Source organism: Syngnathus scovelli, chromosome 5, assembly GCF_024217435.2.
Source record: "Syngnathus scovelli strain Florida chromosome 5, RoL_Ssco_1.2, whole genome shotgun sequence".
In the NCBI taxonomy this organism is placed as follows: domain Eukaryota; kingdom Metazoa; phylum Chordata; class Actinopteri; order Syngnathiformes; family Syngnathidae; genus Syngnathus; species Syngnathus scovelli.
Genome location: NC_090851.1, coordinates 14,406,754 through 14,433,179, shown reverse-complemented (window position 1 = coordinate 14,433,179; position 26,426 = coordinate 14,406,754). Strand labels below are relative to the sequence as shown.

General features: G+C 44.2%; 1 protein-coding gene and 1 non-coding gene across 3 annotated transcripts in view; both read right to left on the bottom strand.

Moving 5' to 3' along the window:
- The window catches only part of sorcs3a (sortilin related VPS10 domain containing receptor 3a), a 357,551-nt gene that overhangs the window by 168,787 nt on the left and 162,338 nt on the right, over window positions 1–26,426 (bottom strand). For both annotated transcript variants that reach the window (XM_049721519.2, XM_049721518.2), the window contains exons 3-4: window positions 24,133–24,232; window positions 8,686–8,844 (exon numbers count right to left, since the gene is read on the bottom strand). In XM_049721519.2, the coding sequence (XP_049577476.1) occupies window positions 8,686–8,844; window positions 24,133–24,232 (259 nt within the window). The remainder of the gene's footprint in view (window positions 1–8,685; window positions 8,845–24,132; window positions 24,233–26,426) is intronic.
- On the bottom strand, window positions 11,525–11,598 carry trnan-guu (transfer RNA asparagine (anticodon GUU)). The gene has a single exon. It is a non-coding gene; the product is annotated as a tRNA-Asn (tRNA).

Genomic DNA, 26,426 nt, shown 5'->3' with positions numbered 1-26,426 from the left:
TGATTACGTTAACCATGAGGACATTCTGTTCGGTCCGAGAGGACTTCTGTTCTCTGTCTGAGAAGACTTCTGATCCCTGCCTGCTATCCGTGAACCCCTGTCCTGCCTGTGAACCTGCTCTTAGCTTCCCCCTTCCCCTTCAATAAAGGTCCAAGCTGCATTTGGTCGCCCCAGCTCCGTTCCATTGTCACGGATTGGAATGGAGCAGGGCAACCAAATGCAGCTTGGACCAGGGTTTATTGAGGGAAAAGGGTGTTGGAATAAAGGACGAAGGGGAACAGACAATGGACAAACTAGCATAACGGCCTAACAAAACAACAACGGGACTGACTCACCGACAGGGCTGGGTAACAGAAACAGAATTGACAGACAAAGACGAGAGCGGAGAACAAAAAGACATAAACTACAGACGAGAATAATCCGACAAGGGTGTGACACGCAGACAGGACTTAAATACACGACAGGTAACGAGAGGTGACTGTGATTAGTACATGGATTGTGAGTAGACACAGGAAGGGAGGGGGGAGTACACAAACACGGACAGAAACCATGACAACCTATACACAAAATGATCAGACAAGTCGTGACATCCGTGACACCAGTTTAATTTAAAATTGGCATATTTATTCAACAGTGTTTTTAAACTTTGGTCTACCAAGTATTTATTTAAACTAAAAAATGTTAAAATCATGGCATTTACTCACCTATGGGAGGCACCATTGTTGCTCTCTAGTCGCAAGAATATACGACATATGTGTAGGTAATTGCCATCCACCCTCCATCCCAGTTGTCCGCCTCCGTAACAACTCATGTATTAGTAGCGTATTGCTGAAAGGCCAGGCTAATCAGTTTTTTTCTGATTCAAAATATTTTGAAATTTCCACAAAGGTGGAAAAAAACAACAAAGTGGCTCCAGCCATTGTACATAACAGATTCTTATAACACCTACAGTGATCCCTCGTTTGTTGCTGATAATTGGCTCCAAATATAAGATCATTGATTATATTATTACATGCATTTACCATGTTGTGTGCTGAGTTTTTTCCGCATCCGGGGACCAAGCCAGGTCTTCCTGCCCTGTGTTTTCATCTGACTTCTAGAGGTTGTTATAATGTACTGTACACCATTCCGAATGACTAAAGGGCATGTAGCACTTACAAAATCAATTGCGACCAGTAATCAGTCAGCTGAACGACCGCTAACTTTAGAAGTGTTCGGAAATTTCCTTGCACTACTTTGAGTTTGTCTGAATTTCCAAATGGTAAATTTGAGCATCACTGAATTTCCGGCATGAACCAATGTGTGCTTTGAGTGTTGATGTCTGGGTTTGGTCATGTGACAATACTCATGTGCCATAAAGAACATGCAGGGCGTTAATTATTTATTTTTTTCATTGACAAAGGCGCCTCACCGACGTTGCTGAATGTTACTAACTATTATCGTTTAACTCTTATTCCAGAAAGCAGAATGCATTTTTTTCAATTGCTTACACATACAGTATTCTTAAAAAAAACATCCTCAGGATAAGACTGCCTCTTTAAGCACTTTAGCACTGTGTGTCAGAGAACTTTCTAATGGGGGTTCCCAATTTACAGACAGGCTTGGGAGTAATACATGTACCAGTGTTATGTAGTATTCCACAAAAAAAATGTCACTGTATTCCATTACATATACAGAAAAACATGTAATTAGATTAAAGGTACGTTTATTAAAAACAGGGATTATTTCACAGGATTAAATACATTGACAGAGTGACGCCATTTTATGGAGACCTCAGAAGTGGATACATTTTCACAATTGTCGTGTCACTCAATAGGCCAGCATGACTCCATCCATTTGGCACGGAATTGCTGAGAGCAATCGGTTGTAAATGTGCAGTCACAAATTGGATATATCTATCATCTATTTATCTTGTGAGATGTTGCCTTCAGGGACGGTTTGAAATCAGCAATTTTTTTCACATGGCAGTCAATCAATCAACTCATTTGCATCTAGTTGAACTACAGCAGGTAGCCACCAGTGTGCGCCGACTGGAATTAGAAGTTCAATACATTGGCAAATAATTATAGCGTATGTGTAATAGTACACTCCAATTACTTTAAAAAAATAGTAGCGAAGGACTGAAGTTCTGTTTGGCTTGAAAAAATGACATTCTGAAGACGACAGTTGAAGGTGAGGAGTTCAGAGCAGGCATAGAGAGGTTAGGGCATTGGTTTTCAAAGTGTGGGGGCAGCAATGAAGAAGGCTCTCTTATCATTATCTTATCTGCCTGTTGTGCAGATATTGTGGGTTTGGTTGCTTGAGTAAGGGCATCCGCAGTAAAAACTTTGGCAAACGAATCATGCAAGTAACCTACTGTGGCAACTTCTGATGGGACTAGCTGAATATCCTAACAAGCACATACCGTAATTTTCGGACTAAAAGTCGCTCAGGAATATAGGTCGCATTGGCCATAAAATGCACAATAACGTGAACAAAAAACATATATAAGTCGCTTCGGAGTACAAGTCGCATTTTGGGGGAAATTTATTAGACAAAATCCAACACCAAGAATAGACATGAACGAGCAACAACAGGCTAACGTGACATAAACGGTATGCTAACGTGACATAAACACAAACGAAGAGCTGAGAACGGGCCTGATGTAACATTCAGAGTTATTCAAATAACTATTGCATAAATAACACGTTTATAAAACCATCTGTGTCACTCCAATTCATTAAATCCATCGATCGTCCTTTATGCCTGACGTCTAAATATTCTAAATATTCCACAGACTCATATAACGATATATAAAGTATATATCAAATAACTATCATATAAACAAAAATATTATCAAACCATCTGTGTCATTCCAAATCATTAAATCCATCGATCAAATTCTTCGTCCTTTGTCAACAACGCCGTGCGTGCGCCCAGACGTCAGCCTCGACGTTATTCCACAGATCTAGTATATAACTATATTGTAGCGTTAACAAAGTACAAGGAAAGACGTGGGTTTGGTAAACGTCTCTTTATTTAACAAAACCAGAGTTCAACGAGCCAACAACTACTGAACTGTAACGCTAAAACCATATACAAGTTGCTATACGAAATAAAATATCTCAAATAACTATAACATAAATAGTTCACCACCACACGGCCCCAAGCACCGGCGTCGACTTCCAGGTGTGTGGTGGCGTGGACTTCCATCCCCGGAGGTGGCACTTCCAGCCACGGAGGTGGAAGAGAGCTCCATAGTATAGGACCGAGCGTGCGTAATACCCATGTCCGAGCCCCATCCACCGTCCCCGGACAGCCACCCGGCCGAGCGCCGGCCCCCGACTTCCATCCACGGAGGTGAAAGAGAGCTCCGTAGAGTAGGACCGGGTGTGCGTAAAAGTCACAATAGTTTTTCAAACCTTCTGTGTCACTCAAAATCATTAAACCTTCAAACTCTTCGTCCTCCGTGTCACTTACAAACAAAGCTGCTAATGATGCCGGTAGTATGTGGGGCCCTTCGTCATCTTCATCATCCCGTGATTGAATCTTTGTCCTTTATGTAAACAACTGCCGCGCCTCTGACGTCACTTGAGATTCAAATTACAGTATTGCTTTTAAAAAAAATGCTGAATAAAATTTGGCTTGGCCAATCACCACCCTCCATAACTTAATCCAACTGGCCCATCCAATGTATCACGGTATTCATCAGTGGGAAAAAAAAACAAAAACAAAACTGTCTATTCGAACATTAAACTATTTCAGAGGCCAATGAAAACATTTCTCTTGGTGATATTGGCTTGGCGTTGCATATGATGCATTTGCCTGACAAAAATATTTCCTTAATATCCCCAAGTTTGCTTTCCTGGGTAATGTTCTCAAAATGTCCAGTAATGTCCAGTAGTAGTTTCATCCTTTCCACAAAGACGTGGGGCTATGTCATGCTTTTCATCAGCAGAAATCATTCTTAGAGACAATGAGTTTCCTAATAATGTGGAACATCCTCCTAAAAATGTTTTCTCTAAATTGAGCTGAGCTGGGGAACTAATTATCAAACCTGTCAGTTTTATGTCACTGAGCTAAATGAACAGGAGAATCAACAAAATTCACAAAAAAACAACAAAAAAACAACAAAAAATAGGGACTGGAGTTTGACAACTGTGCCTTACACCATGAGCGACCTTAAATCTTTTGTGCAAATTAAGTTTGGAACACACACAGAAAGACAGTATTTCAGTGTGTTGTTTCTTTACTTCACGTACTAAAACTGTTTTAAAACATACGTATTTTCTTTACTTGGTGGCCACAACATTGATTTTATTTTCTGAAGACTAGAGACTAAATCAGTAGTTGTGTCCAAAAACTGATGAGCTAGTCTTGAAAGATCTGTATGAGTCTAATATAACCAAAAACTATGTAAATATGCTCAAGGAAAAAAAAAAAAAGATCCAATTTTGAAGGCATAAAAGAGAACCAAGAATTACAACAAAACCGCTTGCTTCTATTGGCCCACCATGGATGTTGATGGTGTACAGAATAGGGTTTCACTCCTAAATGCAAGTACTAAAAGCCACACTTTTCCAAAGCCTAAGATCTACTGCTGATTAAACTCAGAGACAGACATGCTCTGAAAATCATTAGGTAGTTGCAAGCTGAAAACGACCATTTAAAATCCACTTGCTGCTGGGTTGAATGTCAAAATGATGTGTAAATGCTGAGAGCGGAATGAAGAGACTACTAACATCTATGTAAACTCTTGATGAATAACATATTTTTTAATGACCCTTGGGATGTCTGCAGATGACACATTCAGGGTGAATAAAAAAAAATGCAGCAGAAGCCAGTGCCAGTGTCGAAATGATGATGCAAATACCAAATGCCTCTGACTGCTTGGGTTGAGTTTGAGTTGCCTAAAGCATGTCTCAGCTATCAGAGTCTTATTGAACGGTTTCTTGATTTGTAACTGGTCTTCATTATTTAGGTGTATTCAATCAGTCAACTCAATCTATGTGGCTGCTATTTCTCTTTTTATTTATCATACCAAATTGATTGCGAGCCAGATACCTCATATACTGTACACAGTGTCATGAACAATGTAAACCGATAAAATCATTTTGACTTTAGGAATGGGTACTGTAGGAATTTACATTTAAGGGATTTACATTTATGCTGACCATGTCCCTGATGGGTGTCAAAATCATGGCCCGGGGGCCAGATACGGCCCACCCAATCGTTTTAGGTGGCCCGCGAAGACAAATTGTGCATCGAATTCATGTCAATTCCAAAATTTCAAATTGTTTTCACTTTTAAAAAATAGAGATATTGTTAGCAATATTCATTACCATTCTTTTTTTAAATCATTTTTATTTTCAAACATTTGATTTGATTTCAATATTTCATTTTTAAATATTTGAACAATGACTAATAATTGACTAATAAAAACTAGTCTTTGTTTTGAAAACTAGTTATTCATCAGTTTGTTTTTGTAGCCTATACTATATATACAATATGAGACGTTCATACATTTATTTGGGTTGACAATTTTAATGGCCCTTTGAGGCAAACTATAACTATGATGCGGCCCATTACAAAAATAAGTTTGACACCCCTGGTCTAGTGGTTAGGATGCAGCGCTGTCTCTGGGTTTGATTCCCGTTCAGGGAACCAGATGCAGCCATAGGGGGGCACAAGTCAGTGTCTTCCCTGTGCCGGTCCCAAGCCCGGGTAAATGCAGAGGGTTGCATCAGGAAGGGCATCCGGTGTAAAAAGATGTGCCAAAAACTTCTCATGCGGACCATCTGAAAAACAGATGGTTTGCTGTGGCGACCCCTGAGCGGAAAAGCCGAAAGGAGCCACCACATTTATGCTGACCATAAGTTAATTGTTGGACTGTTTGCAATAATTACTTTTCATTTTCATTTACTGAGAAGGTCTGGGGAGGACAAGAGAACTTCTGTGTTGGCAATCCAGCTAAAGGACATCAAATCATGCACCAATGAAGACTTTTTTGGCAGTCCATCTGAGGGAAATCAAACCATCCACTAATTATACTCATCTGTGAAACATCAGCCTCATGAAGGGAGGACACAACCACTTCTGACTTATCGCCGCAGCAGGATTGGGCTGAGCAATGACGGCCAACAACCAAGAACACACACATAAACAGCAAAGCACGCCCTATTGTTGAAATGTTCTGTATACAGCCTGGGTCAGGGAAATGTGTTCTTTGTCACCTTCGCAGTTAGGGAAGGATGTGACACGGAGCTCCGCTTAGAGAATTGGCTTGCTGTTAGTATTAGAATATTTTGATAGGAATACATACTTTGTTGTGTCGCTGATGCGATAGACGAGTGTGTGTGTTTATTCCTGCACCCACTCAATGAGCACCTCGCAACTCCACAAAGGTACAAAGACTTTATTAGTCAATTGGTCATTTAAAAAGAGTAGATTTTTCCACCTTCAATACCAAAGATGGTACTTTTTTCGGTATGAGTTGGTTTGGTTCAGTACAAACGAGACCAAATTCAAGTGATATCAAACAGTGCCGTGTTTCACTTCTGAAGCACATATTAATACATTGTGACTGTGCAGGATTTTTCAAAATGTTAATTTTCTATGGTGTACTTGAACCTGAAGAGCGATCCAGGGTGCTTTTGCGATGGATTTAATGATTTGGAGTGACACGGATGGTTCGTTAAAATTGTTGTTTATATTACATTTATTTGATATATCTAGTCTGACATCAGCGGCGCACGTAGTTCCGGAGTCAACAGCTGTGTGTTTTTTTTTTTTTTAAGTGACACAAGACGAACATTCCGATGGATTTAATGATTTGGAGTGACACGGATGGTTCGATAAAATTGTTGTTTATATTATTGTTATATGATATATAGTTTATATATCATTATATGGGCCTGTGGAATAATTTGAACTGCAACTGATGACGAGTCCAATGTCAGCAGTGCGCCGCATACATAAATGTTTACATAAAGGACGAAGAATTCGATTGATGGATTTAATGATTTGGAGTGACACAGATAGTTTGATAAAACTGTTGTTTATATTGTGGAATAATTTGAACTGCAACTGACGACGAGTCCGACGCCAGCGGCGCGCTGCACACGCGGCGTTGCTTACATAAAGGACGAAGAATTCGATCGATAGATTCAATGATTTGGAGTGACACAGATGGTTTGATAAAATTGTTGTTTATATCATAGTTATTTGATATATAGTTTATACGTATATATCATTATATGGGCCTGTGGAATAATTTGAACTGCAACTGACGACGAGTCCGACGTCAGCGGTGCGCCGCACACGCGGCGTTGTTTACAGAAAGGATGATGAATTCAATTGATGGGTTCAATGATTTGGAGTGACACAGATGGTTTGATAAACATATGATTTATGTTATAGTTATTTGAATAACTGTTAGTTATGTCAGGCCCGTTCTCAGCTCCTCGTTTGTGTTCATGTCACATTAGCATACCGTATGATTTAGCCTGTTTTTACTGGTTCATGTCTGTACTTGGTGTTGGATTTTGTCAAATAAATTTCCCCCAAAATGCGACTTAAACTCCGATGCGACTTATACATGTTTTTTTTCCCCTTTATTGTGCATTCTATGGCTGATGCGACTTGTACTCCTGAGCGATTTTTAGTCCGAAAAATACGATACATTTCCAAGTTTGGAAGTGGATGAGATTTGTCAAAGCTAAACAAACATCATTGATGTCATTGACGTTGCTAGTTACTGTGCAACATCCCAATCAATTGGTGCGGGCTAAAGGGAGGACAAAGCGGGTAGCATCGCTCAGCTATAGCCAGCGCCAACACTGACTGATCCTTTACCACCAAATCAGATCAAGCCGGATGGTGTGCAGCTTCACCACCACTACAATACACAGTTAAGTAATGTACATTTTGTTTTAGAGCAATACTTACTGGTGGCCATATGTATTGTTTCATATGAGTAAAATCGTGAAAGCTTGTGACCAAAATATAGCAGGCATTACGAACCGCTTCGGGCACATTCGCTGATAATTTATTTTTGTTCTGTGTACTAATTATTATTGCTTAATTTCCTTGTATCATTAATTGCCAAGCGTAGTAGTAGTAGTAGTTTTGATTATTGTTTTGAATTGTAAAATGTTAAACCTTAATACTTCCTCTGGTCATGTTATCTAAATTCATGATGTTTTGTTTTTTTTTTTGTCAAAATGTACATCAAGATTAATGAGTTACATTTTTTTTTTTTTTTAATTGATTGAAAACTCTTGTCTTTTTTTTAATAAAGATTTCAAATCAAAGGCGGCTCGTTGGGGCACTGGGTAGCACGTCCGCCTCACAGTTAGGAGGGTGCGGGTTCGATTCCACCTCCGGCCCCCCTGTGCGGAGTTTGCATGTTCTCCCCGAGTCCGCGTGGGTTTTCTCCGGGCACTCCGGTTTCCTCCCACATCCCAAAAACATGCTTGGTAGGCCGATTGATCACTCCAAATTGTCCCTAGGTGTGAGTGCGAGTGCGAATGGTTGTTTGTCTCTGTGTGCCCTGCGATTGGCTGGCAACCGGTTCAGGGTGTCCCCCGCCTACTGCCCGATAACGGCTGGGATAGGCTCCAGCACGCCCGCGACCCCCGTGGGGACTAAGCGGTTCAGAAAATGGATGGATGGATGGATTTCAAATCAAATATCATTCAATCTTACCTTCTGATCGTGACTGTAGGCTAAGGCCCAGTCCTCCTCAGTGGGGTGGAATAATAGGCTTAATATGTAAAAAGCGAGGCGGTACTTCTGGTAGCTGGCTCCTTCATCAGAGCTGATTAGCAAACTGCTTTCAAACTCAGGATCAGTCAACACCATAATCTGATAGGGGGGGAGACAAAAGTTAAGAAATTATATTGTTTGTTTTTCTTTTACAAAAAAATAAAATAAAAATAAGTACTAAAACTGTGCAAGTAAAAAATGGTTGGTCAGCGAGGTGCTTGGCCAGATTGGATGTGTTCCCACCTCGAGCAACAGTAGTTTTAGTTTTTGCTACACAGGGGCATGAAAATGAATGTAATGGTTTATTTGCCTCTAATAATTAAAAAATAAATCATAATAATGACCCATTTCATAATTCATATTTAATCAATAAATTAAACATTTAATTAATCATATATCTATTAATTATTTAATGGTGCATTTAATTATTTAATTTGATATTCATTTATTTGTTTGATTTATTTAATTTCACATTTAATTAATAAATGAAAAAAATAACATTATTATGTCAACATTTCATGTTGTATTTATTTATTTAATTTTGGCACTTCCGCTAGTCCTCCATATAACACAAGCCACATGCATCATTTAATAATCTGTGCTTTAACAAAAAGACCATCACGGTAAAGGCTGTATGTATTGATGTCTATGCCGTCCGTACATGTTAGTTTTATACAATACAATACAATTTAACTATATTTATATAGCTCCATTTACATAACTGCAGCTGTAATGTAGCACTTCACATGTCGCAATGAGACAATCACAAAGACAGTGAAAACAATAAATTGAAACAGAAAATATACATTACAGTACAGTAAATCAAAGGACAAAGAAAAAAAGGGGTCTTCAAACGAGTTTTAAAAATGGACAGTGAGGGGTCTTGCCTAACATCCAAAGAGAGGTCATTACAGAAAGAAGACTGGCAACAGAAAATGCTTGATCGCCTCTGAGGCTCCGTTTAGTCCTCTGCACCTCCACCTTACTTAATCCCCATGATCTTTCACCATACATTGGCCAGCAGCAGAGCCCAGGGTGGTTTAAACCATTGATCCATTTCCTGAACTGGTTATTGTTTTGGTCCAATTTTAAATCCATCCGCTCGTGTCATTCTGTTTGCTAGTTACTGCAAACTAACCGTAGATTGTGTTCAGCAAATGATCAATTTCCCTTTGATGGCTGTCGTTACTTTGTGAAAGGCTCATCCTCCTTTAGCAGGAAGTGGGATTACTTAGTTGGAAGCAGGATTTCACCTTAACATTGATTTCCCTCACAAGTTACAGATGACGAGCACTGCCATCAGTTGCCATGTAAACAAAATAGTGTTGTCACACATCTCATCTGAGTCTGCAAAATAATAAGTCGATAATTGATATGCCATGCCCAATAATTTTTTTTGTGCACAGCACTAATATATATATATATATATATATAAAGCGTGGGCTTTGTCTCATGAGAGAAGAAGGGAGATTCTATGTGAAACTAGAAGTCGCAGACAGGATGCCATGAGAAACGGAAAGAGTGCAAGGACAAAATGCTATGTGAAACAAAAATAAGTCATGTGAAAAGAGTTCAAAGACAAAATGACATGTGCAAACATCAACAAAATAGACTGAGCTATCAACAACTTTCTTGGATTCCCAGAGGTGTAGAAGGTCAGGAAGCTCCAGACAGCATCGTTTGACTTGTTGTGGACTGGGTGATGTCTGCAAGGCGAAACAGCAAGCATTCTGTACAATAACTTTATTAATAAGTACTCATTAGGGAACGCATGATTACATATATATACAATTTATCTAACACTTTCTTTGTCATGCGTTGCGCCAATCTAAAGGCTAATGTCCAACAAAGTGCTGGAAGCAAGCGCATAAAAAAAGGCACATATGGCATTTTCCATTTTTTTTTTTAAGTTTTTTTTTTTTATGCATTTACCTATAGCACTTGGATGGACTTTGGCGTTTAGCATAAAAGCGTATGCCCCTCATTTCAATCAACCACTAATGGCATTGTAAATAGTTAAACCAAGATTCACTTAAGACCACCCCCTCATTTAAACATACTTTCCTTATGAATTACAGAAAATGTTATGCAAAGGAGAGGGTGGGCCTAAAGGTGTCTTGGCTTGAACTATTCGCCTATTGGTTGATCAAAATCCACTCTGTATTCCTGCCTACCTCTGAACAAGAGTAAGTATATATATATATATATATATATATATATATATATATATATATATATATATATATATATATATATATATATATATATATACTATATATAATATATAATAACGTTTTTTTTTTTTACCTCAATCATTATTATCAGTTCAGTTAAAATATCCTTCATTCACTGAATTCTTTATCCCCAAATGGGAAAATAACCCTCCAAACATAAGTGAAGTTTCGCAAGAAAATAAAATAGTTTTATAGTTCGAACATTAATACTATAATACTATCACATTCTCTGTGTAGCTTATTCAAATGAATACAAGTTCATAACTGGGTGGGCTCTCACCACCAACCTTTTGATTAGGAGCCAAAATGCTTATGAAATTCGGCCTGAGAGTAATGGAGCTGAGTCGAGGGTGTTACACTGAGATTAATTTAGTTTGCCAATTCATGCTAAAATTCAGGGATTGATCGGAGCGCTGTGCATAAGAGTACCAGTTGGTAAATGAATTGCCTCCTGCTCAGCCACCGTATCAATTTGTATAGGTTCAATCTACAGTCAGATCTGTGTTGTGAACCACATACAGAGTATTGCTTTCAGAGAGGATAAACATCTCTGGGTGGGCTCAAACCACCAACCTTTCGGTTAACAGCCGAATGCGCTAACCAATTGCACCACAGAGACGTGCTACTGTGTGTTTAAGTTCAATGTGTACCCCGCCTACCGCCCTAAAACAGCTGCGTTAGGTTCCAGTATGCCCGCAACTTTTGTGAGCCCATGGGGCCGTTTAATCTGGCCCGCCAAACCTGAATAAATTGTATTATTGAACTTTTTCTTGGGTCATTTTCAAAGTCAAAGTCTACTTTATTGTCAATTTCTTCACATGCCAAGACACAAAGAAATTGAAATGACGTTCCCACTATCCCGCGGTGACAAGACATAGTACACAATATACATAAAAGTAAACAAAAAAATAAAAATAAATAAATAAAAACAAGAAGGCACAAACAATGAATAAATAAGAGTGATGAATCCATCCATCCGTCCGTCCGTCCATCCATCCATCCATCCATCCATCCATCCATCCATCCATCCATCCATCCATCCATCCATCCATCCATCCATCCATCTTCTTCCGCTTATCCGGGGTCGGGTCGCGGGGGCAACAGCTTTAGGAGGGACTCCCAGACTTCCCTCTCCCCAGCCACTTCATCCAGCTCATCCCGGGGGATCCCAAGGCGTTCCCAGGCCAGCTGAGAGACATAGTCTGGGTCGTCCCCGGGGTCTCCTACCGGTGGGACATGCCCAGAACACCTCCCCAGGGAGGCGTCCAGGAGGCATCCTGATAAGATGCCCGAGCCACCTCATCTGGCTCCTCTCAACGTGGAGGAGTAGCGACTCTACTACGAGTCTCTCCCGGATGACCGAGCTTCTCACCCTATCTCTAAGGGAGAGCCCGGACATCCTGCGGAGAAAACTCATTTCGGCCGCTTGTATCCAAGATCTCGTTCTTTCGGTCACGACCCATAGCCCGTGACCATAGGTGAGGGTAGGCGTGTAAATTGAGAGCTTTGCCTTTTGGCTCAGCTCCCTCTTCACCACAATGGACCGGTACAGGGTCCGCATTACTGCCGACGCTGCACCGATCCGCCTGTCGATCTCATGCTCCACCCTCCCCTCACTCGTGAACAAGACTCCAAGATACTTGAACTCCTCCACTTGGGGCAGGATCTCATCCCCGATCCGGAGAGGGCATTCCACCCTTTTCCGATCGAGGACCATGGACTCGGATTTGGAGGTGCTGACCCTCATCCCGACCGCTTCACACTCGGCTGCGAACCGTTCCAGCGAGAGCTGGAGATCACGGCCTGAAGAAGCCAACAGCACCACGTCATCTGCAAAAAGGAGAGACGCGATGCTGAGGTCCCCAAAACTGCGCCTAGAAATTCTGTCCATAAAAATTATGAACAGAATCGGTGACAAAGGGCAGCCTTGGCGGAGTCCAACCCTCACTGGGAACGAATCCGACTTACTGCCGGAAATGCGGACCAGACTCTGGCATCGGTGATACAGGGACCGAACCGCCCTTATCAGTTGGCTCGGTACCCTGTACTCCTGAAGCACCCTCCACAGAACCTCCCGAGGGACACGGTCGAACGCCTTCTCCAAGTCCACAAAACACATGTGGACTGGTTGGGCGAACTCCCATGCACCCTCGAGGATCCTGCCGAGGGTGTAGAGCTGGTCCACTGTTCCACGGCCAGGACGAAAGCCACACTGCTCCTCCTGAATCCGAGGTTCGACCTCCCGAGGGACCCTCCTCTCCAGCACCCCTGAATAGACCTTACCAGGGAGGCTGAGGAGTGTGATTCCCCTGTAATTGGAACACACCCTCCGGTCCCCCTTCTTAAAGAGGGGAACCACCACTCCAGTCTGCCAATCCAGAGGCACTGTCCCCGATGTCCACGCAACGTTGTAGAGGCGTGTCAGCCATGACAGCCCCACAACATCCAGAGCCTTTAAGAAGTCCGGGCGGATCTCATCCACCCCCGGGGCCTTGCCACCGAGGAGTTGTTTAACTACCTCAGTGACTTCGACCCCAGAGATTGGAGAATCCGCCTCAGAGTCTCCAGGCCCTGCTTCTTCAATAAAAGGCGTGTAGGTGGAATTGAGGAGGTCTTCAAAGTATTCTCCCCACCGACTCACGACGTCCCGAGTCGAGGTGAGCAGCACGCCATCACCACTGTAAACAGTGTTGACGTTGCACTGCTTCCCCCTCCTGAGACGCCGGATGGTGGACCAGAATTTCCTCGAAGCCGTCCGAAAGTCATTCTCCATGGCCTCACCAAACTCCTCCCACGCCCGGGTTTTTGCCTCAGCTTGGCCATCCGGTACCTATCAGCTGCCTCCGGAGTCCCGCAGGCCAAAACGGCCCAATAGGACTCCTTCTTCAGCTTGACGGCATCCCTTACCGCCGGTGTCCACCAGCGGGTTCGGGGATTGCCGCCACGACAGGCACCAACGACCTTACGGCCACAGCTCCGGTCGGCCGCCTCAACAATGGAGGCGCGGAACATGGTCCACTCAGACTCAATGTCCCCCGCCTCCCCCGGGACGTGGGAAAAGCTCTGCCGGAGGTGGGAGTTGAAGCTCTTCCTGACAGGAGATTCTGCCAGACGTTCCCAGCAGACCCTCACAGAGTGTTTGGGTCTGCCAGGTCGAACTGGCATCTTCCCCCACCATCGAAGCCAACCCACCACCAGGTGGTGATCAGTTGACAGCTCCGCCCCTCTCTTCACCCGAGTGTCCAAAACATGCGGCCGCAAATCTGATGACACGACTACAAAGTCGATCATCGAACTGCGGCCTAGGGTGTCCTGGTGCCAAGTGCACACATGGACACCCTTATGTTTGAACATGGTGTTCATTATTGAAAATCCGTGTCGAGCACAGAAGTCCAACAATAGAACACCGCTCGGGTTCAGATCGGGGGGGGGGGGGCGTTCCTCCCAATCACGCCCTTCCAGGGCTCACTGTCATTGCCCACGTGAGCATTGAAGTCACCCAGTAGAACGATGGAGTCCCCAGAAGGAGCGCTCTACAGCACTTCCTCCAGGGACCCCAAGAAGGGTGGGTACTCTGAGCTGCCGTTTGGTGCATAGACACAAACAACAGTCAGGACCCGTCCCCCCACCCGAAGGCGGAGGGAGGCTACCCTCTCGTTCACCGGGGTGAACCCCAATGTGCAGGCGCCCAGCCGGGGGGCAAAAAATATACCCACACCTGCTCGACGCCTCTCACCGTGGGCAACTCCAGAGTGGAAGAGAGTCCAGCCCCTCTCAAGAGGGCTTGTACCGGAACCCAAACTGTGCGTGGAGGCTAGTCCGACTATATCTAGTCGGAATCTTTCTGCCTCGCACACCAGCTCGGGCTCCTTTCCAGCCAGATAGGTGACATTCCATGTCCCAAGAGCCAGCTTCTGCAGCCGGGGATCAGACCGCCAAGGTCCCTGCCTTTGGCTGCCGCGCAGTACACATTGCACCCGACCCCTTCGGCCCCTCCCACAGGTGGTGAGCCCATGGGAAGGGGGACCCACGTTTCCATTTCGGGCTATGCCACTAGACGCTCGCCTTCGAGCCCCGCCTCCAGGCTTGGCTCCAGAGGGAGGCCCCGGTGACCCGCGTCCGGGCGAGGGAAAACAAAGTCCATTTGTGTTTTTCATCATAAGGGGCTTGGGTGAGCCATGCTTTGTCTGACCCCTCACCTAGGACCCGTTTGCCATGGGTGACCCTACCAGGGGCATGAAGCCCCCGACAACATGGCTCCTAGGATCATAGGGGCACGCAAACCCCTCCACCACGATAAGGTGACGACTCACGGAGTATAATAATAAATAAACAAATAACACAATAAATAAGAGGAGCAAAAATGGAGCAAGTGAGCATATAGCAGAAAGTACAGGACGCTACGCAGAAGGGGGAAGAGAGTTTAGGATCCTAACAGCCTGGAGAATGAAGCTGTTGGTGAGTCTGGCGGTGCGGGAGCGCAGGCTCCTGTACCTCTTCCCAGAGGGCAGAACAAACAAAGAGTGAGCGGGGTGACTCACATCACTCCCAATCGTGGTCGCCTTGCGGGTGAGATGGGAGGTGTAAATGTCCTTCAGGGAGGGGAGTGAAGCACCAATAATCTTACCAGCCATGATCAATATGTGCTGCAGGGCCTTCATGTTGTATTCAGAGCAGGCACCACCCCAGACAGCGATACAACTGGAGAGGACGCTCTCAATTGTGCCACGGTAGAATGTAGTCATGACGGCCGGAGGAGCACTCGCTCGCCTGAGTTTCCGCAGGAAGTACAGGTGGCGCTGAGCTTTCTTTGCCAGTGACGCGGTGTTGGTGGACCAGGAGAGGTCCTCACTGATGTGCACCCCCAGGAATCTGGTGCTGCTCACTCTCTCCACCACAGCACCATCGATGGTCAGCAGCAGGTGTTGGGTGTGACCCTTCTGGAAGTCAACAACAGTTTCCTTGGTCTTGTTGACGTTCAGCAGGAGGTTGTTGTCCCTGCACCACGCGGTCAGAAGGTCAACCTCCAACCTTTACTGAGTCTCGGCGCCCTTGGTGATGAGACCCACCAGAGTCGTGTCGTCAGCAAACTTCACTATGCGGTTGTCGCTGTAGGTCGCAGTGCAGTCATGCGTCAGCAGGGTGAAGAGCAGCGGACTGAGCACGCAGCCTTGGGGGGCCCCCGTGCTCAGCGTGATTCTGGCGGAGATTTTGTCGCCAACACGTACCACCTGAGGTCCAGTAGCAGAGGTAGGTACTGAGGCCCAGCTTGCCGAGTTTGCAGATGAGTTGTTGTGGCAGAATGGTGTTGAAGGCAGAACTGAACTCCACAAACAGCAATCTCACATACGAGTCCCTTCTCTCCACGTGGGTGAGGGCCGAGTGGAGGGCAGAGCAGATGGCATCCTCAGAAGATGCAATTAGTATGTTTCCCCAATAGATGGGGAAGCGCCCGCCCGCGCATTTACTCCCGGAAGTCGTGTCAGAAAGCTCGGTGCACACTCACTAGTACGTGTACGTACTAAGCAGTACGGACCCGGCGCACTCCGCGCTCTATTTCCATCAGTGCCGAATTTCGAGTGTGGGCTATGACGCCAGCATTTTCGTAATTCGCGCGCTGCGCTTTCAGATACAGTTTTACGTTAATGCCACCCACAAACCTTCCCCTGGAATCCTTCCACTAAAATGAGTGACCCGAGGAAAAGAAAGGTGGACACTGAGTGCCGAGTGTTTAAAAAAAAAGAGAGGACAATTTGGCTCGACCTACATGTGTGAGAAGACGTTCCGCCACATGAACGTCAACAAAGCCCGTCACAGCTCTAGGTTAACGGACCGACACCTCGGCTCTATCCTAAGAATTACCACAACAAATTTTACTCCAGACCATGATGCACTAGCAAAAATAAGAGACCAACAATGCTATTGATTTCTTTATTACTTTATTCAGAAGTATTCTTTCACTGATTCTTCAAGATGATGTATTTGGTCAGAATGTTTGCCGTTTGAAGTGATTTCGCCTCATTAGATAAACATATTTCATAAATCTTTGAAATAAATGCCGAAGAAACCTGCACCGTCCTGCTTCAATGACTACCGCCCTGTGGCACTGACGCCCATCATCATGAAGTGCTTTGAGCGGCTGGTCATGGAGCACATCAAGTCCGTTCTCCCCCCCACCATTGACCCTTTCCAGTTTGCGTACCGTGCCAAGCGGTCCTCTGAGGATGCCATCTGCTCTGCCCTCCACTCGGCCCTCACCCATCTGGAGACAAAGGACTCATATGTGAGGTTGCTGTTTGTGGACTTCAGCTCTGCCTTCAACACCATTGTGCCGCAGCGACTCATCTGCAAACTCGACGAGCTGGGCCTCAGTACCTCCCTCTGCAACTGGATACTGGACTTCCTCTGTCAGAGGCCTCAGGTGGTGCGTGTTGACGACAAAATCTCCGCCAGCATCACGCTGAGCACGGGGGCCCCCCAGGGCTGCGTGCTCAGTCCATTACTCTTCACCCTGCTGACGCATGACTGTACTGCGACCTACAGCGACAACCGCATAGTGAAGTTTGCTGACGACACGACTCTGGTGGGTCTCATCACGAAGGGCGACGAGACTCGGTACAGGTCGGAAGTTGACCTTCTGACCACGTGGTGCAGGGACAACAACCTCCTGCTGAACGTTGATAAGACCAAGGAGATCATTGTTGACTTCCGGAAGGGTCACACAACACACCTGCCGCTGATCATCGACGGTGCTGTGGTGGAGAGGGTGAGCTGCACCAAGTTCCTGTGGGTGCACATCAGTGAGGACCTCTCCTGGTCCGCAAACACCTCGTCACTGGCAAAGAAAGCTCAGCGCCGCCTGTAATTCCTGCGGAAGCTCAGGCGTGCATGTGCTCCTCAGGCAGTCCTGTCTACATTCTACCGTGGCACTATTGAGAGCGTCATCACCAGTTGCATCGCTGTCTGGGGTGGTAACTGCACTGAACAGAACTTGAAGGCCCTGCAGCGCATAGTGAATACGGCTGGTAAGATTATTGGTGCTTCGCTCCCCTCCCTGAAGGACATTTACACCTCCCATCTCGCCCGCAAGGCAACCTCGATTGCCAGAGATGTGAGTCACCCGGCTCACTCTTTGTTTGACCTTCTGCCCTCTGGGAAGAGGTACAGGAGCCTGCGCTCCCGCACCACCAGACTTGCCAACAGCTTCTTTCCCCAGGCAGTTAGGGCCCTGAACTCGCTACCCCCTTCTGCGTAGCGTGTGGCACTGTTGCGCTATTTTCGGGAATGTCTGCTGTACGCGCACTTGCTCCTTTTTTTCTGCTCCTCTTATTTATTTATTCATTGTTGTGTTATTTATCCATTATTTATTCAGCACACTTTTGTTATACTTGTTACTTGTTTGTCTGTTGTGAGCCATGTCTTGTCACCGTGGGATAGGGGGGAACGAAATTTCGGTTTCTTTGTGTGTCTTTGGCATGTGGAGAAATTGACAATAAAGCTGACTTTGACTTTGACTTTGACTTTGACTTTGAAATCGGACCTGCAGGCGCTGAAGTGATGGAAACTATTATTCATAATAACAGTGTCGCATTTAATGAGATAGTAGTTTTTTGGTGAAATATTATTTTACTGCTGTTAATAAATGCATTTGTTTTCAAAAAGCTTTTTTTGAATATCCATGCTTTAGTATCTACTAAAAGTAAAAACCTTTTGCGTGTTGGCGACAAAATCTCCGCCAGCATCACGCTGAGCACGGGGGCCCCCCAGGGCTGCGTGCTCAGTCCATTGCTCTTCACCCTGCTGACGCATGACTGCACTGCGACCTACAGCGACAACCGCATAGTGAAGTTTGCTGACGACACGACTCTGGTGGGTCTCATCACGAAGGGCGGCGAGACTCGGTACAGGTCGGAATTGACCTTCTGACCACGTGGTGCAGGGACAACAACCTCCTGCTGAACGTAAACAAGACCAAGGAAATCATTGTTGACTTCCGTTAGGGTCACACAAAACACCTGCCGCTGATCATCGACGGTGCTGTGGTGGAGAGGGTGAGCTGCACCAAGTTCCTGGGGGTGCACATCAGTGAAGGCCTCTCCGCGCCACTGGCAAAGAAAGCTCAGCGCCGCCTGTACTTCCTGCGGAAGCTCAGGCGTGCATGTGCTCCTCAGGCAGTCCTGTCTACACTCTACCGTGGCACCATTGAGAACGTCCTCACCAGTTGCATCGCTGTCTGGGGTGGTAACTGCACTGAACAGAACTTGAAGGCCCTGCAGCGCATAGTGAATACAGCTGGTAAGATTATTGGTGCTTCGCTTCCCTCCCTGAAGGACATTTACACCTCCCATCTCGCCCGCAAGGCAACCTCAATTGCGAGTGATGTGAGTCTCCCGGCTCACTCTTTGTTTGACCTTCTGCCCTCTGGGAAGAGGTACAGGAGTCTGCGCTCCCGCACCACCAGACTCACCAACAGCTTCTTTCTCCAGGCTGTTAGGACCCTGAACTCGCTACCCCCTTCTGCGTAGCGTGCGGCACTGTTGCGCTATTTTCTGGACTGTCTGCTGTACGCTCACTTGCTCCTTTTTGCTCCTCTTATTTATTTATTGTTGTGTTATTTATTAATTATTTATTCAGCACGTTGTTGTTTACTTGTTTACTTGATTGTCTATTGTGGGTCATGTCTTGTCACCGTGGGATAGGGGTGAACGTAATTTCGGTTTCTTTGTGTGTCTTTGGCATGTGGAGAAATTGACAATAAAGCTGACTTTGACTTTTTTGACTTGACTTTTATGCAATAGCCTTACATGTCATTTCTGTTACTTCACACAAACACTACATCCATCTGCTCCTGGTTCGGCCCTCCGATCAAAATTTAGAACCAAATTCGGCCAGCCAGTCAAAATGTTTGCCCACCCCTGGGCTAAGGGGTTCAGAAAATGGATGGGCGGAGTGATGAATGTGACTAAGGTGACTAAACTTTTATAACCTAGACATTAGAGAACTACTCCATCCATCCATTTTCTGAACCGCTTAGTCCCCACGGGGGTCGCGGGCGTGCTGGAGCCTATCCCAGCTGTCATCGGGCAGTAGGCGGGGGACACCCTGAACCGGTTGCCAGCCAATCGCAGGGCACACAGAGACAAACAACCATTCGCACTCGCACTCACACCTAGGGACAATTTGGAGTGATCAATCGGCCTACCAAGCATGTTTTTGGGATGTGGGAGGAAACCGGAGTGCCCGGAGAAAACCCAACTCGGGGAGAACATGCAAACTCCGCACAGGGAGGGTCGGAGGTGGAATCGAACCCGCACCCTCCTAACTGTGAGGCGGACGTGCTACCCAGTGCGCCACCGAGCCGCCTAGAGAACTACTCATAGTTGTCAATTAGTGAAAAGCATTACCAGTTTGACATACACATGAAAAACAAATTAATTACAATGATGTTTATTAGTATTTTATGACATGCCAATGATATTCATTGATGTGATGACACTGATCATGTTACTCAAAATATCACAGTATCTCACAATAATTACAAAACAAATATCCATCCATCCATCCATCCATCCATCCATCCATCCATCCATCCATCCATCCATCCATCCATCCATCCATCCATCCATCCATCCATCCATCCATCCATCCATCCATCCATCCATCAATTTTCTGAACCGCTTAGTCCCCACGGGGGTCGCGGGCGTGCTGGAGCCTATCCCAGCCGTCAACGGGCAGTAGGCGGGGGACACCGTGAACCGGTTGCCAGCCAATCGCAGGGCACACAGACAAACAACCATCCGCACTCGCACTCACACCTAGGGACAATTTGGAGTGCTCAATCGGCCTACCAAGCATGTGTTTGGGATGTGGGAGGAAACCGGAGTGCCCAGAGAAAACCCACGCGGGCCCAGGGAGAACATGCCAACTCCACACAGGGAGGGTCGGAGGTGCTACCCAGTGTTCCACCGAGCCGCCCAAAACAAATATCAATATGCAAAATATAAAAAGTAGAAAATGAATCATTCTTTCTGAGCACACTCGGCCGGCAACTTCCCTCAGCCACATCCCTTCATAACCGTAATGTCTGTCACCCTTTCCTCCTTGTCAGTGTCTACTGTTGTATCCCGTCTGTGTCCGCGCCTAGTGTTCCTATCCTGCTCGTCTATATTCCCCCGGTCATGCCTGGAGGCTCACAGTCAGAATCTGTTCCGTGTCCGAGTGGACTTCTGTCTGTCTGTTTGCTGGCCGTGAGTCTCTATCCCGTCTGTGTCTTCGTTTGCCCACCTACCTCCCTTCTAACTACCTTTCTCCTTCAATAAACCCTGGTTCAAGCCGCATTTGGTCGCCCTGCTCCATTCATTCGTAACACTTCCAGTTAGAGGTGAAATCACAAGCTAGACTTATGGTCTTTCTTTTTTGTGTATTTTATAGTTTTTTTTTTGTAGCACTCAGAGTATGTAACCTAATAAAACAAGATTATAAAGTATTTTATTATTTTATAAATTAGTAATTCATTTCACAATGATGTGTTAATAAATCAAATGAAGCGAGAAAAAAATTGACTAGGATGCCGAAAGAGTAGCTTTTAGGGAGCTGAGCCTGAGAAAAAAATGCCTCTCAAAAGGTCCCATAAATTCCCTTACTATGAGAGAGAGAAGAAATGTTCTGGATGAATTACATCCATCACACCAGATCAATTAGGCTTAGTGGAGTGTCTGATGGCAGGTTAAACAGAGCTGTTGTCGCAATATGGCCCTTAACCATTGATCAAATCTTAATTACCCACATTTTGCTGTTGTGTTTTCATTGTCTTGCTTCCTGAATTACATTTTCAGTAATTATTTTATAACATTTTTTTTTTAATGTTGGTCTGTAAGTACACATATAATGTATGAACACTTATGCTTGGTCATACACTATTAAAACTGCTGAATTAAAAGTAACCCAAACAGAATGCAATACTAACAGTGCTGGGTTTTTATATCCAGTGCATTAGGTTGCAGATTTGACCTAGCATAGTGGGTCAATATTTTGATTACACAATGGGTAAAAACTACGAAAAAGCTGCTAAGAAATGGCTTACCGGGTTATCAGTAAAGTTGTGGTTAAAAGTAAAACTAATTTTGATATCAATAATATCAACAACACAGAAGAAACAACTTTCCCATGTCAGGGGCAGTTGCAGAGAACACAAGGGAAGCTCAGCATCCTCTAAAAGCCAAACAAAAAAAAGGGGTGAATATACATTCTGCTGTCTGTATATTTCATTAACAAAATATGGGCTAGAATACCTTCATCAAATCAAATCAATCAAATCAATTTTTATTTGCCAACTTTGAGCATGCCAAACAAGGAATTTGACTCCGGCACATCTCGTTCTCCATACAACATTTAGGGAGCTAACAACATTCAGGACGACATGTACAATTATTCTCAGACATCCCCTGATCTTAACTCCCAGGAGGGCAAGGAAAAACTCAAACCTCCTACTAAGGGAAATGAGAAAACTTGAGAAGAGACCACAGATGGGAGGATCCCTTTTCCAGTATGACAAGGCTGCAATGGATGCAGAGAGGACACATAGTACAAATAATATAGACAATTCAAAGATGACGCGTCAAGAGCAGGTTGTTATTACACAGAAATGTCTCTGAGACTCTAAGAGTGGTGTGAGTTCATCAGAACGACAGCCTGAGGGAAGAAGCTGTCTTTATGTCTGCTGGTTTTGGCGTACAGCGCTCTGTACCACCGTCCGGAGGGGAGTAGTTCAAACAGACTGCAACCTGGGTGAGAAGGGTCTGTAGAGATGTTACTTGCACGTATCCTGGTCCAGGACAGGTAAAAGTCCCGGATAGATGGGAGGTTGCTCACGATTATCTTTTCTGCAGTCCTGATTGTCCTCATTGTTTAGAATCAGCTATTTATGAGAGGTAACTGGCAGGACTTCCTTCCTCATTGCCTGCATTTATGTCAGCGATAGGTCACACTCTGGCTGACACATAGACAAGCAAAGGACGCTAAATTTCTACTTCTAAAAATCAATAGTTCCGCTGTGCAAAACTGGACAGTCATTGGATAATTGCTGCTCTTTATCCCGCCCATCTGACACTCAGCGTCTCTTGCGGTTTATGGGACAATGACTGGCCCTGATGCTCGGTTTCTGCATGATGATTGGTTGATCTGTCCAAGGCGGTGCTCAGCTTCACTTCATTTGAATGCCCTGATAAGAGGTCACCACACCACTGACATGATATGATTGAAAGCCCATCCATTTTCATCTAGGCTTGAGGACAGCATCTTGTCTAGGCTACCATTCCTTCTACTGGGGCCTCATGGCATCTCTCATTGGAGACTGATACCAGAGCCCAAGCTTTGTGGCTAGGTGAATCTGACTATATATCTATTTGGAACCTCTCGACTTCACTCAAAGTTTTTCATTTCATGGACGAAGCATGTTGCAACACTCACATTGAACTTTGTGGTAATGTGTTTGCATTAAACCACTGACATGAGGGTTATGTTTAGATGTGTGTGGGAGACTTTAGTATTTGTTATCTTCTAAAACTATTAGAAGGATCACTGCAATATTTAGGAATTTGTGGACAGTAACAAGCTATAGAGTAGCAAGACGTTTTTCTCAAAACTCAAAATTACTACATTAAAACCACCAGTTCTCAGCTTGAGCTGAAAGCTATTTTGGTGACAATAAACAAAGACACCTTGAATGTTTGACACACAAAGTGGATAAAGTTGCATATGTGTGAGAAAAACACAACGGAGCCTCCTGCATTGGTGAGATAACTATTTATAACTGAAATATAGTGCATTAACCAAGGCTATATTTCTTCAACTCAATCTGTTCCAAATTTTGTGAGCGAGTATGTTCATGAACCAAATTTTTCACTGTATTTCAAGAGAGGTGACTAACCACAATTTAAGAAACAGTATCATGCATATTTTATTCCATCTAGATTTTTATGGCAGATGGTAGAAAATAAATATTTGATATCTGAATCTTTAGACTATCATGTCGCTAACGTTTAATTGTTAATTGAAAAAGCTTTTAGACAGTTTGTGAATTTAATCAATGATGAAGTTTCAAACATTCATTTTTGTCTTTACAAATAATGTAATAAAACATGGAGCATCTTACCTTTCTCTTGTTGGTTGGACAGACATATAGGTAACTCAGAACAGTCTTGGATCCAAGTTTGTCATTCATTTTCTCGTATGTGGAGCCAGAGTCCGAAGATCTGAGGAGCCCAAAAAAAGTGAAACATAGTCAGTAAGTTCCAAGAACCTTAGTTGCTCAACAAACTAAAGGTGGATTAAATAATAAGTTAAAAAGATACTAAAGATTTACTTTATTTTTGGCAAAAATTAAACAGCATAAAATAAAACAACCTCTTTCACAGGGTTGAACCATCTTACTAATGGAAAAAATGGGTGGTTTATATCAGGCATCTCACAAAAACTAACCCTTCAAAAGTGTTTAGGGGCCAGCATTGTGAATAATTAATACCCTCCAAATAGCTGAATCAGAAATAAAATGACACGTGCAATAAAGTAAAATAAAAACATGTGGGCATTCCGGACTCCAAAGGCTTTAATAATGTAGTTGTGAGAATGAGCTTGTTAGCTGGCCTGGTCCCTCAAGAGCAGTGATTCCCAGCCACTGTGCTATAGAACATTCATGTCCTGAGATATCATCACGTATGCCACACGAAAACACATTTCACTGAATTGGTTGGAAAAAGACAATTTATTATTACTACAAATAATGTATCTTAGCCAGCAACATATTGTGACAGGCAGTACAATGAAATTGATGAATTCCAGTCCATAACAGAGCATCCAATCAACCTGTGTGTACACCTATTCCTATTCATACAATAGAATTAAATGTTCAATTAAACAGGCCCAGATTCCAAACTAAGTGCATACTAAGTGAGTAAATTGTAACTAGATTCTCATTGTCATATTCATACGTACAACTGAATTATAGATTTGTATTCAATTAAACAGGCCCAGATTCCAAAGTGCATCTGTGAGTAAATTGTAAATCGATTCTCATTCTTTCACTATACTGTACACTATTATTTTTTGGAACATATTATTTTTATTTTGATGGTGTGGCGGGAAAATATGTGCCTTGCCTCAATTAATGTTCCGATACTCTGTTCCAGAGAACCTCAAAAAGGAACTGTTTTCACAAATAAACCCCAAACTCATCTTTAACTTTGACATCAACAGCACAGCACTGAGAATTTACATCTGTTTTTTGTGATGGGTGGTTGGGGGGTTTGTACCTCGAGAAAGATTCGGAATATAAGTGTTTAACAGATGCCAGACCTCAGGTAGGCCCAATTCTACCAGCGCAAAGTCTATCAAAATACCAAAAGAAAGAAAGCTCCACCCAACTGCACAATTAGACTGCACTTTGCGCTAGACCTGCGCTCAGACGGAAAACAGGGCCCTATTACTTTGTTCTATATTCTATAAAGCTATATTCAATGTAGATTATATGTACACAACTGCCCCTTATTTCTTTCAAAGTCAAAGTCAAAGTCAGCTTTATTGTCAATTTCTCCACATGCCAAAGACACACAAAGAAACCGAAATTTCGTTCCCCCCTATCCCACCGTGACAAGACATGGCCCACAATAGACAATCAAGTAAAACAAGTAAACAACAGCGTGCTGAATAAATAATGAATAAATAACACAACAAATAATAATAAGAGGAGCAAAAAGGAGCAAGTGAGCGTACAGCAGACATTCTAGAAAAATAGCGCAACAGTGCCGCACGCTACACAGAAGGGGGTAGCGAGTTCAGGCTCCTAACAGCCTGGAGAAAGAAGCTGTTGGCGAGTCTGGTGGTGCGGGAGCGCAGGCTCCTGTACCTCTTCCCAGAGGGCAGAAGGTCAAACAAAGAGTGAGCCGGATGACTCACATCACTCGCAATCGAGGTTGCCTTGCGGGCGAGATGGGAGGTGTAGGTCCTTCAGGGAGGGGAGCGAAGCACCAATAATCTTACCAGCCGTATTCACTCTGCGCTGCAGGGCCTTCAAGTTATGTTCAGTGCAGTTACCACCCCAGACAGCGATGCAACTGGTGAGGACGCTCTCAATGATCACATCTTAATGTATCATTTTTAATTGGGCCTCATTGTCTATCCTCCTGAAACCCAGTAATTCATTTTTGTCCTCTGGAGAGGACATATGTTTTTGGTCCGTATTTCTGAAGTCATACATACCACTGTGTTAGTTCCTGTTGGCCCTTACAGAGGACAACTTGGGTTTTTCACAATTGCCATGACCGAGTTCTGATGTCCTCTCAAAAGTATCCATCCATTGTCTTTACCACTTGTCCCCGCAGGGGTCGCGGACGTGCTGGAGCCTATGCCAGCCGTCATAGGGCAGTAGGCACGAGTCACCCTAAACCATTT